The sequence below is a fragment of the Plodia interpunctella genome, chromosome 5, assembly GCF_027563975.2.
Source record: "Plodia interpunctella isolate USDA-ARS_2022_Savannah chromosome 5, ilPloInte3.2, whole genome shotgun sequence".
Classification (NCBI taxonomy): Eukaryota; Metazoa; Arthropoda; class Insecta; order Lepidoptera; family Pyralidae; genus Plodia; species Plodia interpunctella.
This window is the reverse complement of record NC_071298.1, coordinates 3,992,027-4,010,895: the sequence shown is the minus strand read 5'-3', so window position 1 is coordinate 4,010,895 and position 18,869 is coordinate 3,992,027. Positions and strand designations below refer to the sequence as shown.

The 18,869-nt window shown below is 35.9% G+C and overlaps 2 protein-coding genes across 5 annotated transcripts in view; both read right to left on the bottom strand.

The window, feature by feature from the left end:
• Hs6st (Heparan sulfate 6-O-sulfotransferase) overlaps positions 1–10,592 on the bottom strand; it is a 73,909-nt gene extending 63,317 nt beyond the window's left edge. For both annotated transcript variants that reach the window (XM_053745367.1, XM_053745368.2), the window contains exon 1: positions 10,141–10,592. In XM_053745367.1, coding sequence (XP_053601342.1) covers positions 10,141–10,329 — 189 coding nt within the window. In that variant the 5' untranslated portion in view covers positions 10,330–10,592. The remainder of the gene's footprint in view (positions 1–10,140) is intronic.
• A 1,514-nt stretch (positions 10,593–12,106) lies between these two features.
• Positions 12,107–18,619, bottom strand: Ythdf (YTH N6-methyladenosine RNA binding protein). 3 transcript variants are annotated; one of them, XM_053744863.2, is made up of 6 exons: positions 18,382–18,619; positions 18,249–18,273; positions 16,547–16,675; positions 15,449–15,577; positions 13,488–15,178; positions 12,107–13,410 (listed from the first exon to the last, which is right to left on the bottom strand). In XM_053744863.2, the coding sequence occupies exons 1-6, from the start codon at positions 18,403–18,405 to the stop codon at positions 13,369–13,371; spliced, it is 2,040 nt and encodes a 679-aa protein (XP_053600838.1). In that variant the 5' UTR covers positions 18,406–18,619; the 3' UTR covers positions 12,107–13,368. The 3 variants fall into 3 exon arrangements, with proteins under 3 accessions (XP_053600838.1, XP_053600837.1, XP_053600839.1); XM_053744862.2 differs by having other exon boundaries at positions 15,446–15,577; positions 18,382–18,616; XM_053744864.2 differs by lacking the exon at positions 15,449–15,577.
• Between the last annotated feature and the right edge of the window lie 250 nt (positions 18,620–18,869).

Below are 18,869 nucleotides of genomic sequence, written 5' to 3'. Positions count from 1 at the left end.
TTCTAAAAGATTTTTTAAAATCTCCCCCTGTCAAGAGCCATTCACTTGCCAAATGTATACAAATATATGGCACCCTCGTGAAGCGTTGACTCATAGCTTGTCAATAGCAAGTTCTCTTGCCGAGCACCCCTCTAATAAGACCCCATAAACACAAATTAAAGACAATCCAGACCTAACACTTTCCTACGAATAAACTTACAAATCATCTATGTTGAGCAAGCAGCACATACGAGCAGAACAGCAATCATATTGACCAGATTTATTACATTTATTTCTATGAGGATGCCTATTCAGGGTATCATGACGGCACCGACTTTGCAATTAATTAGACCTTCACACACAATCGCATTATTTAATATCGACAACTGTCATATAGATTTCCTTATTCACTTTCAAATTTCTGTTTAATAATGAAGCGTATCTGTTCTATGCATTTTGGGTCATAATCGAAACGTGCCGAGGGGTAAATAGACTCTTCCTTACAGCCCTATTATTAAGTAATCAGTCTCGAAAATCCAGATGACTTATGACAATGGATTTCAAAATTAACCTCTGCCGGAGGGTGAAAATCGGAATTTCAAACTGAACATTCGTTTATTAGGAGATTTAAATATCGATGTCAGATAAAGTGAGGCTTATTGAAAACTGAAGCAAAAAAAATTAAACCGCTTTCATTAAACCAACTAAGTACTCCGTTTCTTGAATGATAAATGCCCGAAACGCCGGATGAATGTGCCATTGCAATGATAAATTAGCTATTCTTTGCTAGTATTATTTAATTATCATCTTACTATTTATTTTATTTCTATTTGTTAGTATCTTTTATTTAATGTATTTACAATGATAATTAAGTAAATAATACTAGTAAAAATAATAGTTCAATTGATATTTTTAAGCCCGTGCACTTTGGATGCGTATGACACGGAGTGCACGGGTGTTTAACCTCTTAAGTTGATAAATAACTGAATATTATGAGAGTAGTAACCAGATTGAGAAACAGGCAGCCATTTATAAGCCATTTGAGGCAGTGTTAAACCAAGTAACAAATGAAAACCTGAATCAATTTCAAATGAAATAAACCGTTTGAAATTGAAATGTGGTCTAATTTACGAAAGAAGTAATGTGAAATCCCGGCGAGCTGCCGGAGGTTAAGAGGGTGACGAGATAAAGCGCCTCCGCTTGTTTGTCCGCCTAATGAAGTACGGCGCCCTACACCATTAACATACAGTTACGTTAAACAGTGTATACTTGACGTGAGATGGCCCCTGTTAGTGCTACAAGTTTTACGTTGCAAAGTTGCATTAAAGTTCGCAGAATAGCTACCGGTATTGCCCACAACATCGCCTATATTTGACCCCGGGTCATATAACTAAACTATTATATATTCCACATGAAAATCGGTTCAACCGTGAAAGCGTGACAGACAGAAAGGCATACACACAAACATAATATTAAAATGGAATTGGTAGTAACTATGAACTTTTGCTTGAGTGCCATTTCCACTATCTTTCCATGAAAGTCTTTAAATGTTCTTTCCAAAAAAAGTTTAGCCTATGTTGGCAAGAAATTAATTTTAAATCTCTCAATTTCATAATCACTACAACAAATTAACAATCAACGTAACTCACTCATAGAATCAATCCTTTTACCAGAAACCGACAAATTAGATTTGTCTTTAAATCGGAGGGAGGAATTTCAATGAAGGGTATATGTGCACTAATCCAATGGCAAAGCTGATCCGATTTCCAGATTTTGCAGGGACAGCTAGCTCGTGCACGAGTAGTGATTATCGAATCACGTGCTGAATGAGTGTTGAACACAGATCATGCATACGTCATATTTACAAATAATTATTTTCGGGTGTCTCTCTCTCATCTAAGCGTTTTGTCTGTTTCTTCCACAGCTGTTAAGCGTCGGAGCCCAGTTTCTTCACTTCAGCAACCTTTAAAGTCAGAGGATTCTTATCGAGGGGATGTGACTTATACTATAAACAACTCTTACAATTTTGACAAGACTTTGTCACTATATAGCCTTGTAACGGCAATCGACGTACGCGTCCATGATTATTGTTTCTGCAGAATGATTGTCGTTCTCCAAATGGCTCCAATGTATTTAAATTAATCATCGAAGTTCTACCAATATAAAACGATGTATCTGAATTTATTGCCACCTTTTAACATCACAGAATTTAGAAAAAATCATCTAATAAACTTGCGTAAGAATCATGCGTTTCAACAACAGAAATCTCTGTCGCGCTTCTGAACTCTCGGCCAATGTACGCCAAAATTTCATCACAAACACAATCTAATCAATAACTTGAGCGTTTACGTCGAGCGCGGCATGTCAAAGCGGTCTGATTTGAATTGAATCGAGCGCAGCGTTTTATACAACTAGTATAAAACGCTGCGCTCGATTCAATTCAAATCTGTGTGAACTCCTTAGTGTGTATTGCACTCTATTCTCAGTTACGAAATGTGGGCTTGTCTCGCAGGTCTAATTAAACCGAAGTCAATATCCTGCTCCCGCGGTTAGCATTATTAGACTTCAGTCATAAGCACAAAAGTTGGAGAGAACAGAATAAACACATTATATATTCCCAATTATTCTCAGAAATACGAAAGGTTTTTGGTCAACCTATCTTCTTGAAGTCAATCATTCCGGATTCTATTATTTACATATTATTTTATTAAATTCGAGTTGGTTAATTATCTGCAGTATACAGAATATAAAGCACATTAAGGACTTCATGATGAAAAGCAGTCTCAAGATATACTTAATAGATATTGTAACATTATTAGGTCATTACATGCTTTTTTACAATGTAGTAAAGCTTCAAACTCTACTGCTTCTACCGCGATGAAACTCGCACGGGTTTTATTTTAGGGCAATCAGATTCGTTCCATGAAGGGAATACAGGTCAAGGGCGCATATTGAACATGGTTCGTTTAAATCCATTTTAGTGTACAATAAATGTAGCAAAATAAATGCGATGTCGCGTGTCCTGAGGTGGACGTAGTTGATCGTAAACTAGCTTCCTGTGATGAAGAAAAGGAAGACCATTTCACTAGATACTACACTGGTTCAACCCACCGAATCCAGGTCCCAGATACCAGACGAAAGACTCTAAACTTCCAGTTCTATTCTATCCTAAACACAAATTCTATTCTAGACCTTTAAAATCTTTGATAGCATTTTGAAGATAGATGAACAAATATTTCACTGCTTTGTTTTCTTAACAAAATTAAAGAACATAAACTAAATCATTCAAATTAAGTTCGGAGTCGAGGTTGAATTCAATTAAGTTTGTTCCAGCTTTTCCAACAGTTTTCCTTGTAATAACTTATGGTCGATGATTTAAATTTTCGCAAATAATAGAAACTTCGATAGGAAATAACATTTATGGTGTTTTAATATAGACATGAATATTTCAATAGGTCAGCTTTATTGGTGGCTCATCAATCATGGGAATTAATGCTGCATGCACAATGCGTCCTTAGATTGTAACTACGTTACGGATTTTACCGATAAAAATGATGACACTGATAAATTAGTTACACGTTAGAACGTGTATAGTATACGATGTCGTTGAATCTTGTGAAGCAGCTGCTAACAGTCATAGTGGATCGCTAACCCGATTAACATGTCTTTGATATCTCCCTTGCTAAAAGTACTCGACAAACTTACTAGTTAAGGCTGTCATAGATTTATTAATACTATGATGACGCATTAACTATGACAGAAGGTATGAATGAATCCATTTCTATCTCGCCCAAGTACCTACCATATGTAGAATTTTGTAGACTGTTTTCTTAATTAAAGATAGGCTGCTTTGATGCTACTAATGTGTTTCCATAAATTATATTTTTAAAGGGTCGCAGCAACACACACTAATGAAGAAGTGACAATTTTACATGAAAACTATAGAAAATTAAAAAGTTAGTCTGACCCAACATTAAAGTTTCTCTTTATTCTCGCTTTGCCGTAGACGGATAAAAAGGTTTCATCTCCACTCGGTCATATTTTTCCGACGACAGGCCAAATTGAAAGTCGTTTTTCGGTTCCGATATATAAGTATTATTTTATTTCGTTATGGAGTTAATATTTACCGTTTCCGCACGGGACCCTCGCTCGCAATATTTTCTTAATCTCCCGTCCTTGCTGTCAGAATGTAATGATAAACAGCCAACGTTTTATGTTTCAAGCTATGAGTTATTGGTGTTTCTTGTCTTTTATCGTAAATTAATTGCAAATTACCAATGTTCTTTATTAATGACAGATTTTATTGCTCTCATGTTGTGGTTGTGACTAATATGGAATTACGCATAATAATTAAGAGATACGCATTAAATAAAGTACTTATCCATTTTAATATATAAATCCATAAACCTAAACCTTGACTAACATAGAATAGAAATAAGGTCTATACTGAGCAGACTATAAGTGCTTATTCATTATACTCGTAGTATAACTAAAACAAAAGTGAGAACTACCAAAAAATACCAATAGATCATCATTATTTTTACATACATTGCGAAAGTAGCATTCCGTCTGACAACGTAACACAAAAATTATATGTCTAATACACTTAGGTATTTATAACTAGCTTTAGCCCACGACTTCGCCCGCATTTACTTCGCCCATAACTTATTATTGTCAAAATCTCGAGTTATTAACGTATGGTGATGTAACCGATACCAGATTTCAAGTTAAACCACACTCTATACAACTGTGAAAACCGCATCCAATTCCATTCAGTAGATTTTGCGTGATGCGCGAACAAACATTCAGACAGAAAGACAAAAATTCTAAAAAAAAAAAGTTATGAATTCAAATCAAAAACCATTCAGGTTCAAAAATAAAAACACAATAAATCCGCTCGGTAGTACATACCTATGTCCGAGGAACGTCGCTGATAGTTTTGCCTCTGTACATTCGCTACCAAGTAATGCAGCTACGAGCAAACTATGCAAAACCGACTGCGTGTCGTCAGCAAGGATGTAGAGGCGTCGATTAGAATGCGAATGGAACTTAATTGCAGATAAAATATACGTGGGAAGTTGCAGTCTTGCAGTACTGTCGCCGACAAAAGTAAATCGATTGACCAAGAACATTCTTAAGTGTATTTTGCGTGGTTAAAATTACGAGCTGCAGGTAGTTCAAACCTATATTTACAGAAAAATCTATGACATCCATCTTTTAGTCACTATCATTAAATGGTATAAAGAAGTCGCTTCATGCTGCATCTATCCCTATGTGCGCATAGAACTTTAAAACTACGCAACGGATTTAGATGCGATTTTTTTTAAAGATTCGTGTGATTCCTGAGGAAGGTTACGCTATGTGAACTTTAGATCCGTGGTTGCCCGACGTGCAATCAAGCAGTCGACGCAGATTTTTGTGACTACCTACATAGTTCCTTATTTTAATTTTTATTTTTTGTATACGCTCGCTGTCTTGCTATTTACTTTTTTCTCAGTAAGTGAATTGTTAATTCTTTATGAGGAAATAAAGTTCTTTAAACCTAGGTTTAAGTATAAAATTTATTATTGTTTTACCCGAGCGAAGCCAGGATGGGCCGCTAGTTTAAAATTATAACACGAACGAAGGTGTGTTCTAGTAACTTATATCTTAGCCTTATAAATTTTAGTGCCTAGTTGATTGGAAGTAGTCAGACAACTATGTAGGTGTTACCGGCCAGGTGTTATCCTGTGCATTATCGATTCCACTCGCGACGGTGCAATGCAGACCAGACAACTGGCCGGGCCATATGTGGGCAGTGGGCATTTGATCGAAATAATTAAAATACAGAAGAACACCGCATAGAATTTAAGAATCCAAAAGAGATGATTCTGATACTCTTTAAATACATTCTAAAGAGGTCTCTGAAGTAAACTCTGACTTGTATTGCAAATTTTGCTGACATTTACAAATGGAAATTGACTGAAAATATCAAATATGTTTGACCACGCTCGGTAAGTCATTGTCATAGCGAATGGGGGCAAATTTAAGCATAATACCTACTTTTATATGAGAAGGTTACATCAATCAATCAATGAAAGAAAATACAAACCAGTGAGTAGGTACAGGTACCTGCGAACTTTCGCCATTTTCGAGAAAGTTACTCTGTCACCGTCCTTCAATTTTTTTCTAGGATGCAATCGTTTCTAAAATCAATTAATAATTAACACTATCACAGATTGTTATGTTATAAAACGCGATAATAAAATTCATTATTATCTTTGTTGAAACTTGAACTCCGGGACACAGAAGTGACTTATGTGTTCTATGTTAGTTTATAATGGAAGCGTGGGACGTATGCACGTGCAAGAGATGCGATTTCCTTGTCGTGTCTCCGTGGCGTGAATGTCAAACTTGAAACATTTTAACCGACTCCAAAAAATTGTTTTCTTAGTCAAAGCCAAGCATGCTCATGTAACAAAACAGGAACGATCGGTACGATTGTAATATTTATTATATTTGACCAAAGTATTTATTATTTGTTACTAGCCCTGAAAGTAGCCCGTGTCACCCACTAGTTCTCCATTTATCTCCACCATCGTACGGAGTACCTACTAATTCCATGATCTCTACTAAATCCAATACTTCATTTTGACATGAAAAGACTAATAAACAGTTTTATACTGTGAATTATCACATCACATCACAGTATAAATGCATTTCTTCGCAATTTTATTCGCTTTGCACCTCTCTCATGTGGTAAAAATAAATCATCAACACACTTATTGACCTAAATATTAAAAATTATATTCTTTAACTACGTGCGCACAATATTCGTGTTAGCAGTTAGTAATTGACATTAAAAGAAAGTAAAATTATAATGGCAAGAATTCAACACGCGACACTAAGTTACTTCTAACTGAACGGTTATAGCGAGGTTGAGTAAGTTACTATACTTACCATTATAGACGATTTTATTGATAAATACATTTATTTGGGGAGGTGTGTCATTCCAGGCTTTATTTTACCCGTGTACCAAATTTCATAACATTTTATCGAGGAGATTTTAAGTGAAAGAGTCAACAAACATACACACATAAATCCTCACAAACTTTCGCATTTATAATATTAGTAGGGCAATGAGCGCCACTATATCTATGGTTTGCTTGCACTATGACAAAATGGCCTATAAATCGTCTACTGCGCAGACAAATCATAGATACGCCAGGTCTAAACTCTAATGGCGCGCATTGTATGAATTAGGTGAAATTAATTCAAAGTATAATTTTTAATGGCGTTTGAAGCGAGAACTCACGGCTGAAGGCCGCATTTTTCTTCGCCTCTCTCGAATTAAGTTTTTCCCGTTAATTTTATATTTACATTCGCCAAAAAAATATAAAGGTTTATAATGCTTTCAATTTTAAGACCTCGTAAAGTTTAAGAATGCTTGATGAAAAAAAAAAGAATGTACAACGATTCAAGTATCGGTAATAACTTCCCAAATTGTTTCAGAAGTTTGCTAACTTCCAATCCTCAAATTAATTTGTTTTTCTAACCAACATAGGGCATCGTCAAATTTTCTGATGGGTAAAGGTCTCCCCCTTCGTCTAAAGGAAGCTGACACGACTCTTACGACTACATACCGCATGTCATGGCAAGTAATCGCATACACACTAGTGAATTTAAACTGTCGGCTGTCGCAACTGAAAAAAGTATCGGAGCTTTAAGCGCAATTGGAATAGAAGCGTAGAAGTTATTCGAATCGGTGCTGTAACTCATTATTAAAATACTCTAATTATGTATCATGTTTGTGTTAGGGACACAGCTTAGGCTGAGTGGTCTGTGGTAATAAGTAATCCCTGATAGGTAGGCACTGTATATTATATCCCTTGATAATTTCTCATTGATGTCATCGTTCCGATTCCCTACTTCTGTGCCGCCGTAAGCGGTCCGAATTTATACGTTTCTTTGACATTGCGAGACGAATGTATGTTTCATACAATACCTACCTACATCTAGAATACAATGTCCGGTCTCCGGAGAAAAGTAAAGGATCTAAACTTTTTCCATGAGGATAATAAAACAGTCCCAACAAATATCAACGTTCGTGTTTGTCGCAGTAGCCACACAAAAGTTCCACGCCATCTTGAAAACTGTTCCAATAAGGAACTGGTACAGCGGGTCCGTATAAGGTGTCAGCAGTTCTTATTTTTGTCTGATTTTGAATACAATAAGGTACTAAGACCACATTTCTTGACTGGTAAATTACACCTTCCGAATTTGGTCATGCCGAAGTTGATTCGACTTTAATTATTTCGCATACAGTTTTTCAGAGACTTTGCAAAGCATATGTATAGGAATACTAGGATTGTATTCTACATTCCACATCACATTATTAGAAACGATATTTTGACAGGATCAAGGATATTGTACCTGTTTTTAACGTCCACTTCTAAAGGCGCTACAACTTTTACGAATTTCTTCCACATATGTCGATGAAATTAAGGCGTGTGTACCGTTTCGAACTCTAAGCATTGAAAATGGTAAATCTGCGGTCGAGATAATTGCTTTGATGAGAGTGCACACAACGTGTTAATTGGCGCTTGTGATGCTCACCGAGCCGATTCTATTGTTTTCTCTCTTTCTATGTTCTTGGTTAATTGGTGGATTACAAGGTCACTTACGCCGATATTTACGCAACCCATGTTCTCCAAAACAAGTCAGTGATACAGAAATTGACCTGACTTCACAATCAATTTTTTCTCTTCTTCACATCAAATTTTATACACTGTAGTGTAAAAACTCCTGTATAAAATTTTGTCAAAATCAATCTGGTAGTTTTTCGAGTTTATTTGTAACAAACGACAATACAAATCTTTACTCTTTGTAATATTAGTAAACCTACGGCTATATCGTAGGTAGTGTAAATTAACTATACATACATAGACAGGAACACACATACACTACTTACATCTGTAGAATGTTTCATTCACATTCCATTGAAGAATCCAATTGGATAGCATATCTGTAGCCAAACTATTTGCAGGAACAGATTACAGTTATACAATACACTACATTCTGTTTCTCTCATAGTTATACTTACAAGTGCTGTGTGCTATTTTGCAAATTTAAGAATTTAATAATAAAGGGATCACAGAAGCAACAGCCACCCAGTTTAGAGGAGAATCGAAGTAGAATTAATATTACTAAGATGTTAATCATATTATTAATGGTGTTTAGTTGTGTAACAAATATTCTCCAACCTCTTGGTTGATTGGTAGAAACAACATCAGGATATAACAACAATTTACATGATTTTGTAAAAAAAAAATATATTGAATACCAACCACAGAAATTGATATTTTTGGTTCATTGCTAGAAGGGAATTTGGAATAATCTTTGGTATAATTGTTTGTAAAATACCTACTCATTTTTGTAATAAGATAGTTATAACATTTGCATAAAATCAACATATATAAGAACAAGAAACTTGGGCAAAATTTTCAGTAGCCACTGTCATCACAACATGCTTTGTAAGTTTGTAAAGCAAACTTAATAAAGCCTGACAAAAACAGGCAATATTCACGCCCATGCTGAATGTAATTTCTAAACTTTTTTACATTTTTGTAGTAACTACAGAGACAGTAGAATAATCATGCATCACTAGGCAACTACATATACATTAGGCAATGCACATTGTACAAAGTCAATTGGAAGAAAAGATATGAGAAAAAAAAATACTTTGCACCTAAATATGGATAGTGCAAAAAAAAAGTAAAAAGGGAAAACCTGTCCTTAGGCTTTTTAAAGAATTTTATGAATACAATTTAATGCACTTGTTGGTTTATATATTAATAATAAAAAATTAAGTCATATAGTTTGCTAATCTTTAATAGTCCACAAACCATATCAGGATTGGTTGATCATCTATGTATATGTAGCGTGCATTCATGATTGAAATTAATTCTGTTATTGATAAAGGTCTTGGAGGTAAAAGATAAAACTCTGTCTAGTTATATATTCGTAATACTTAATTACTTAACTAATCTTATCTATTGTGTTACAAAACTGTCCTTTGTTTATCCATGTACCTAAGTATTGTATTGAAATATTTTTGTTATTGATATTTACTTTCCATGTCACATATCTTACATTAATTGATTAAAGAACTAATTTACTAACCTGGTCAGGGCAAAAATATCCAAAAGCCACCATCCCAAATAGTGAAAGTAGTAAACAGAAGAGTATCACCCTGCGAAGCTTAGATCTCGGTTCCATTTTTTTTATTTCATAGGCTCCGCTGGGCAACAATAAGGCGAAATCACTATCTACTTGCACTGATACACTTTTTTGCATTTCGGATGAATGCATGTCTCATTTTTACAAAAATATCCGTAGATGAACACTCACTGTTTATGTTGTTTTTTGCAATAGTTTCTCATAGAAATGTACATAAGAAGATGGAATAACCGTCATTTTCGATAAATACATATTTGTTTGCATATCGTTGTCATTGTTTTTATTTATATCACAAAATGTCGAATAATCTTGTCCCACAAATAAAACTACCTGCTGTACACGAAACAAACCCGACACGAGCAATCAAAAGACTGACATGGACTGACATGACACTGTGACAGGAGGCGAGAGCCGAGACAACCAGCGACAATGATAACAGATGTGAAGTGCAGTGTTGCCCTCAAGCTAAGTCGATATCGATAAAATACACTCCATTTATTACAAATTCTAACGTGCATTGTACTTGTACCGCATAATTCTACACGCCACGAGATAACATGTGTAGTACAGTTTGCCTTTCGCAATAGGAAAATAGCCTATATCGTGTAGTCTTTGGTAGCGCGCATTATTCAGATATCGAATAGGTTCGTCTCGAGTATAAACATGAATTACTTATTGATTATATTTACATATTTACAAGTGTGAAAAATAAATTTGACGATCTTCAGCTTCAACGTAGCGAACGGAATCTGACGCGATTTTTTGGCTTTTGTGACTATATTTTATGAACTACGAAAGCTCACAAAATATTGAGTTATTAACCTTAAAGCATGCTAAAAAAATAAAATAAATATAGCATTTCAACCTTATCGTTTATTAATTTCTGAACACTGTTGTCTTTTGAAGATTTTTTTTTGTGTGCTTCCCTTTCGCTGTCAAGCTTTCTTTTTTAATTAATGACAGCTTTTGACAAAGAATTTCCATTCCGACAGCCAAATTTTACTTCTATTTTGAGCGTAACACCATACTATTTTAGATGCATATAATGTTTTTTTCGTAGGTATATATTATGTGAATAATGTTCAATATTTTTTAAATCAAAAACTGTGGAAGTTTTTCTTTAAATTTCCTATTTTCAAAGTTCGAATTTATCTGTATGAATCACACAAAAAAAATCTCTTGAATATTGTAAACATTGAATTTTCTTATATAAATGTTCCACGGGTCATAACTATTATATCTCCTTTCACTTGGGTGCAGAGGCAAGCATAATCTCATCTAATAATGAGGCCTACGGATTGAACCCAGGGTCAAAATATTATAGGACGTAATCGATAAGATACCTACCTCACCATATTCTCATTTGAATATCTAGCTGTTTTCAGGGAAGAGAGATCTTCAAGGCAAGAGTGAATAGGCGTTATTTGAACCTACGTGTAATATCTTAAGATTTCATCGCACTCAAGTTTCTAATAAAAGCTTAGCTTTTCTTATTTTCTTCGACTTCAGCGCAGTAAATGAAAATAAACAATTGGCGTATTCCCGGTTGCATTCGGAGCTGAGACGCGCCACAGCACAGTTGATCGTAAAAAAAATGCTATTAAATTTGGAATACTTTGCTCGCGTAAACTCTCTTTGGGAATGCTATCGTTGCCTATCAACTGTTAAGGCTCCGTTCCTTGGTCGCCTCATACATCAACGGAAGAAGGCGGAAACACACGCCGCAATGAAAATAAACAGAACTAAAACGGTCAAATTATAAGACAACACGACCCCTTATGTCAATTTAGAGGCTATCGTAAGTATTAGTTTACCGATATCTTTTTCTTCCCGAGAGGTTCTAGGTGTGGTTTTCTGCAAAATCAGCCATGCACTTTTGGTAAGAACGTAACTAAATAAAACTGGTATATTTCTATGACAGGCTTTAATCCATTTCCAGTTTTAGAAGGACTTCATATAGACACGATAATTTCTAACCAAACATGTTGATAAAAGATTTTCCATGATGTATAATAATAATATCAGGTTAAAACTATAATATTAAATAAAAATAATTGAATGCATGAGCATATTACTAACTACAAATGATTTATTTCAAAATAAAAATATTAAGTGGCACTAGATCAACATGAGTGAAAAAATCAAAAGGCACTTTAAAATTAAGGTGGGGAGACAATACATGATAGTAACAAATACATGTTTTCTTTAGTTGATCATCAAATTTCTCTCGTCACACTAGTTGCACTTAAACATAGAAAAGACTCATTAAAATACATATATTTATGTACATGAGTAAGAACATTGTTGACCAAAAACAATTTGCCTCCCTTAATCTATACAAAACTTCATAGTCTGATAGTCTCTGATGACAATGATTTGGATAACACAGAAGTTAAAAATTCACTCCGTCAGAATATGAAGTCAAAATTAATAAAACATGAACAATAAAAAATGGAGTGAGAGAAACTTAATGCCACGAGAGAACTCACAACTTTCCTTAATATTGATATTAAAAAAATGTATACAAAATGTCCACACCTCTTGATTACATTCTTTTTGTAATATAAAAGTTACAATTAATCACCACTGATATATGTTAACATTTCCAATATGTTAAGCCACTGATGATTATGGTATCGTTTTTAACACTACACTCATTCAGCGCACTTTAATATGTTGATGTTATCCTCATCTTCACCAGTCCCTATAAAGAGGATCAACTCCTCTCACCACAGAATTTCCTAGTTATAAAAATTACTATATTTTATTGATCAGTCCACAAATTTGAAACAAAGTCCACAATCCACTCAACATAATGTGACTTAAAGACACATTTTAAAGTTGATATTTATTGTTCTGTTCACTATGCATTAGTTTAATTAAATGTTCTTCCAGTACAAAATATTTAGCACATTTTAATTTGTTGAAAGTTTTTTCTTCATGAGCATTGCACTGTTTAAAACAATATTCTATGTTACATTTAAATTGTTCAGATTAAAACGCAACATTGAGCGATCACATTGCTCCAAGATGAATGCTTCATTTCTATTTACACATGTTCATATGTGTCATACATCTGTTGTGTAAACGGTACCAATTATTACTCGAATACTAAGTTGTCTATGGGGAGAAGCCATTCCTCACATCGTTTTCGCATAGCATAGCAGCCAATCAATTGCGAGAGCGACCGCGGCCACGTGAGCCATCTCTGTCCTGGAACAAATAAAAATTTTACATTTACATTCTAATGTATTAAAAAATATACTAACAAGTAGGATTTAAAAACTAACCTTATGATGGGATCTATAATTGTCCCGGTCACGGTACCCGTGGTCCCGGTTGTCCCTGCCGTCACGATCATCGCGATGGTCACGATGATCACGATGATCGCGTGGATCACGATTGTCTCGCGGGTCACGGGAGTCACGCGCGTCCCGCACCTCTCGCGGATCGCGGTTATCTCGTGGCTCGCGCATGTCCCTGTTGTCCCGGTAATCTCGGCCATCCCGCGAGTCCCGGTAATCTCTTGGCTCACGACCATCACGTCCCTCACGATGGTCTCGCCCTTCTCGTCCATCACGATGATCGCGATAGTTGTTTCGATACCCACGTCCATTTTCATGATTTTCACGATTATTTTCGTGACTGACATGTTGCGGCACAACCTTACGCGAGTCTTCTTCCTCCTGGCGTCGTTCGTAATGAATGAAATCATCGAAAATAGATGTCGAATGGCAGTAACTATGTATAATGCGTAACACTAGCAATCCTTTCGCATGCGGTACCTCTTGAGTGTCACGGGAGTTCGTCACCGGTTTATTCTCATTATTCTCTAATTTGATATGACGAAGTTCCACATTTGGTACATCCTTAACATAGATCCACCTGACGCGAAATTGTCCCTTCCACTTATCCTGCGACCACACAGAGGAGTTAGAGTTGTAATCCACAGCACTGGTCATGCGTGCCATACCGCAGAAATGACCGCTACCGTTCACCGAGAAAAACAAGTAGACTGAACCCCCTTCTCGTTCGCGTTCACGATATGCTGCATCAAGACGTTTATTGCCATGTTCTGTGCTGCACCATATTTCATACTTGATGCTGCGATGGATGTCGTCTTCAGAGTAAGATTTGATGACGAAAAATCTAGCATTCGGTGCGGTCAAGTCAAACTCCTTAGGGTTGTAGTCATTCTTTACACGCAGCTCATCTAAAACTGGATGCGGAGGAGTCGGGCCAGTAGGAGTCGCAGGTGGGGGAGCGGCGACGGGCTGCGCCGGCATGGGCGGTCGTGGTTGGTGCGGCGGCTGCAGCTGTGGCTGATGCTGCTGGTGTTGGTGTTGCTGGTGCTGTTGATGTTGCTGCTGGTGTGGTGGAGGCGCTCGCGGCGCATGCGTCCAAGAAGGCGGTGGCTGGGTGTGTTGGGGCGGTGGGCCACGTTGCATAGGAGCGGAGGCCGGCGCGGGCGGAGCTACCGTCATGGGCAGCGGCGCGGGCGCGGGCGCTGGCTGCAGCGGTGGCGGCGGCGCCGTCACGACGGGAGCGCTCTTACCAGCATCCCAAGCATTAATTTCCAAGTTATGCTTGCCCGGGATGATCGGAGGCGGGGGCATTCCGGGTCCCTTTTTCTTGATACCTCCCGTCTGGGAGGAAGGCGCTGGTTTCGCCGGCTGACTGGCGATAGAAGCCCACGTCATCTTTTTGGGCTGCGATCCGCTTGACGTATCCTTGAGCTCGGGAGCTCGCTCCATCTCCACCTTGTGCTCCCCGAGCGAGAGTGCCTGCACTCCGGACTCCACGGCCTTAATGCCGTCCGGCACGTACAGCCCGTCCGTCCTGTAGTAGTCATCGTATTGCTTGGCGCGACCCAATTGACCCCAAGTAGAGTAGTCTCCATTGCCGTGAAAATAATTAAAAGTTGAAGCAGGCTGTCCAAACGCAGCGGTTGAAAATGGAGTTGTTGAAGGTCCAAATACACCTGAAATTTAAAATTCAAAGTAAAATAGTCACACACTAATTTGTGATTTTAAAAATGCATGATGTGCTATTCTAGTAGCGATGGTAGACTTAGTGTTAAGGTAATTTAAAAAAATTCACAAAATTGCATTATATTGGGATTTACTGTTGGCAGGTCAAACATTACATACCTTCCTAGAATGTTTATTTTTAGTGAATGAGAAATAGGTTTATTTTTAAATGTGAATGAGTGAAAGTATTTCCTCTAGTTACTGGAATAAATACTAGCTACCATCCATTCCATAAGAATCGTGAGGATTGTATCCTCCGAGGAAAGTCATCGGGTCTGTTCCATTGGTGGACCATGTCCCATCCCCGACTCCAAAAGCTTGATAAGGAAGTGTTGTTGTACCGTAATAACCTGAAATTAATATGATTTTATTTTAGTGAATTCTTTTTACTAGGGAATAACTGGGGATGAAACAATGGATGCACACCACAGATGTTAAAATATAAGAATGTGGTAAAAGTAGTTTTTCTAGTAAATATTCAAAGTAAATATTATATTCAGTTTCCAGGTAAAGCAAGTTATTGCATCAACCAGGGCTTTGAAACATTATTTGAAAAGTTTAAAGTAATTTTTTAATTTTAAACCACATTTTGTTCACAACAATTTACTTTTGCACAGGGTATGCTGTGACTTGTGAGGCTTGTATTGCTAAAAAAATTTTGCAAAATTTCACCAGTGTCTGAGCCCTGGCATCAACTCTATGTGTACAAAAAAAGATATTCGGAAGATGGTAGTAGAATATTTTCAGAATCTACAGGGTAGCCCTTCAATTCCTCTGTCCCAACCTAGTATTTTACACTGACCATTCTGAACATTACAACAATTCACATTCTAATAATGGCAGTGGGACATCGAGGTCTGCATATGATGATGATGAATCTGATAATAATAACTCACATAACTATATTAAAGTCAAGGTGGGAGTAACTTTCACTAATTGATAAAAATACTGGGTGCAAACTTACTTCCAGTTTCAACAGTTACTAGTGAAAAGATTATTATATTTAACCTGTTATGTATGTAGTAAAGTTTGATTCAGAACTGAGCCAATAATGTATTGAGAAATTACTATACATATAAATGTAAAGTTTGATGTGAAAAAGTGAAAGGACTAATTTCTTTTCAATGATTTGATCTGATCAGTAATAAACAAATTGTGTGTCACTCACACATGGCATGAATCACAGTTTAGGATGAACATTCTATATGTTTAACAACAATGTTTATGTATAACAACATGATTAGCCAAATTTCTACCGAATATGAACATTGAATTTTCAGAAATAAATTAAGCAAAATTATAAAAAAATATGTACCTACCTGCCGCGCTGTAGGGGTCGGCCGCTGACGAGATGGGTGGTGCATACGAAGGTTGTTGCTGGCGCCATGACACCTCCGCTAACTCGTCTCCGCCGCTCTCTAACTGTTGCTCTTTCGGTGCATTTGTCACTGTCAAGTCAATTACATGTTCTTTGAATTCATGTGTAAAGACCATACTCACGTTGATTATGAACAATGAAAAATATTACATATAATGCAATATGTGATCTACTCTAAATCTGTAATTTAATGGACTCCACTCAGTTCTCAGTCCAGTTATTTAGACCTAGAAAATTGAGATATTAAATATTGTTGTGTTAAAGAATAGCTGTTGTCCACAATGCTTGCTAAATATAGAATTCCACAAAGGTAGAGATGGGTACAATAAAAGCCGTAAATTCACAATCATTATTTCACTGCACTGGTATTGAACTAACAATGAATGCAAAGAGGTCACTCACACACACTCATGCTTGCTTAAATAGTGACTGATCAACAGATGATATATCTGCTTTAAACAGGTGTTTTAGCAATATATATGCAAAATTGGTACAAAAAAAAAACAAATTGTAATTATGAATTGTTATGATAGAACCATGTCAATTTTTTTAAAATTGTAATCCAGAGTATTCAGGGAGTTATCACAGGAGCCTTGTAGTTCAATCTTTATAAAGGTACCATCAAAAATATTGTTTCTTTTTTAAATATTCCAGTTGTAGAGAAGTGCACCTTTGTTGGGTACATTACATAATCAAAAACTGCATATCTATTGTAGACTTTTAGTTCAGCAAGTGTATAGATTGAGGTGGGGAAAAGCAGAAACTGATTTAATTATATATGATTTTATGTCAGGTTAATCAACCTGACATATTTCTATTACAATAACAATAATGAAATATTGTTTACACAGTATCATGCATGGTGATTATGTAATACTATTCTTTTTAGAAATTATGGCAACAGAATAGAAAGTGTATTTTCTTATTTTGGTACAAGATAAAAAAAAATGTTACAAACATTTCTATTTCAAAGTACCTAAGTGACTTCAGCAGTAGTTGTTTTAAGCAAACTTGGATGATGGCTAACATTTTTTTAATATTTATCCTAACTACTTAAGAATAGTTATAGTTTCAAGTTTTACTTTATTGTCACTTTGATATTTTATTTAAATAGAAATAAATGTAACATTATTTATACATGGAGCAACAAATTTAAGGTTTTGATTTTTATCATTTCTAGCTTGATAAGTCTATCATTATGATTAGACCTATCTAAAGAGAGTAAAATGTTTATTGATACATTATTGTTATCAATTTAAGGTAACAATAAATAACTACATGAATATTTTTAAATATTTTAGTTACACTATTGCTACTACATCAGTATTGATTGAAACATACTGTGTGGGTGTGCTAGAATATTTCCAAGAATGAGTAGGTGCAATCTGTTGTAGATTTTGTTTGCAACAATAAAATTTCTAGAATGATTTTGTACAGACCATTGTTTTGACTAGGTACATGACTCTTAACATATTACTAAAATCAATGCGTTTTTTACAAATAGGTATAGATGGGAAATGTGAAAGCTTGAAAATCTAGTGTTGATAATGGCTTCGTAGTAAAAGCACCGGATACAAGCCGACCGGTGCGCTGTTCCTCCTACGGAGAAAACACCTTGCAACGTCATAATGGTTTCACTTTACCTTGGTTCCCTTGCCCTTTCATTCGCTGCACATCGCAGGCACATGAAACAAGAGATAAAACACACTCATTAGCTACCTATTAACTGATACTGTACGTGATTCTATGCAAAATCATGCCGTAAATTAGAAATACCTGATCTGACACGCCTGCTGACATTGGCCGCGATTTTAAGAATATTGACCACTTATTGAAGTCTTTCTTAACGACAATACCAAATTAAATCACATCAGTTTCACTACAGTGTCCAAAGTGTCTGAAAGTCACTAAAATATAATAAAATGTCCGTACAAATAAATTGCCACTGCTATCCGAAACGAAACGGATGGACGTTTGTTAATGGCGGCCATAACAATGTTGCCGCAATCAAAAATTACGAAAGGGTACCCAGGACGACAGAGGATTCTTATTTCAATCGTAAATATACTATCTTTGGTACATTTCCAATACTTTCAATAGGTACCTACTAAAAATTTACATGATAAAATAATCGATACGTAACTGCCGGAATAAAAATATACAGAACATACAAGTCGTTTTTAATTTTACATTCACGACCTATATATGTAAATGTAATTTTATTTTACTCTAGGTGAGAGGCATTGATTGATTGAATTCACGAT

Coding starts and splice junctions, on each gene's coding strand:
- Ythdf (XM_053744862.2), bottom strand. CDS start 18,405: ATGTCAGCAGGCGTGTCAGATCAG. Junction 15,179..15,445: donor TTCTTATGGAATGGATGGTA/GCTAGTATTTAT, acceptor TTTAAATTTCAG/GTGTATTTGGACCTTCAACA. Junction 13,411..13,487: donor ATTATAGATCCCATCATAAG/GTTAGTTTTTAA, acceptor TATTTGTTCCAG/GACAGAGATGGCTCACGTGG.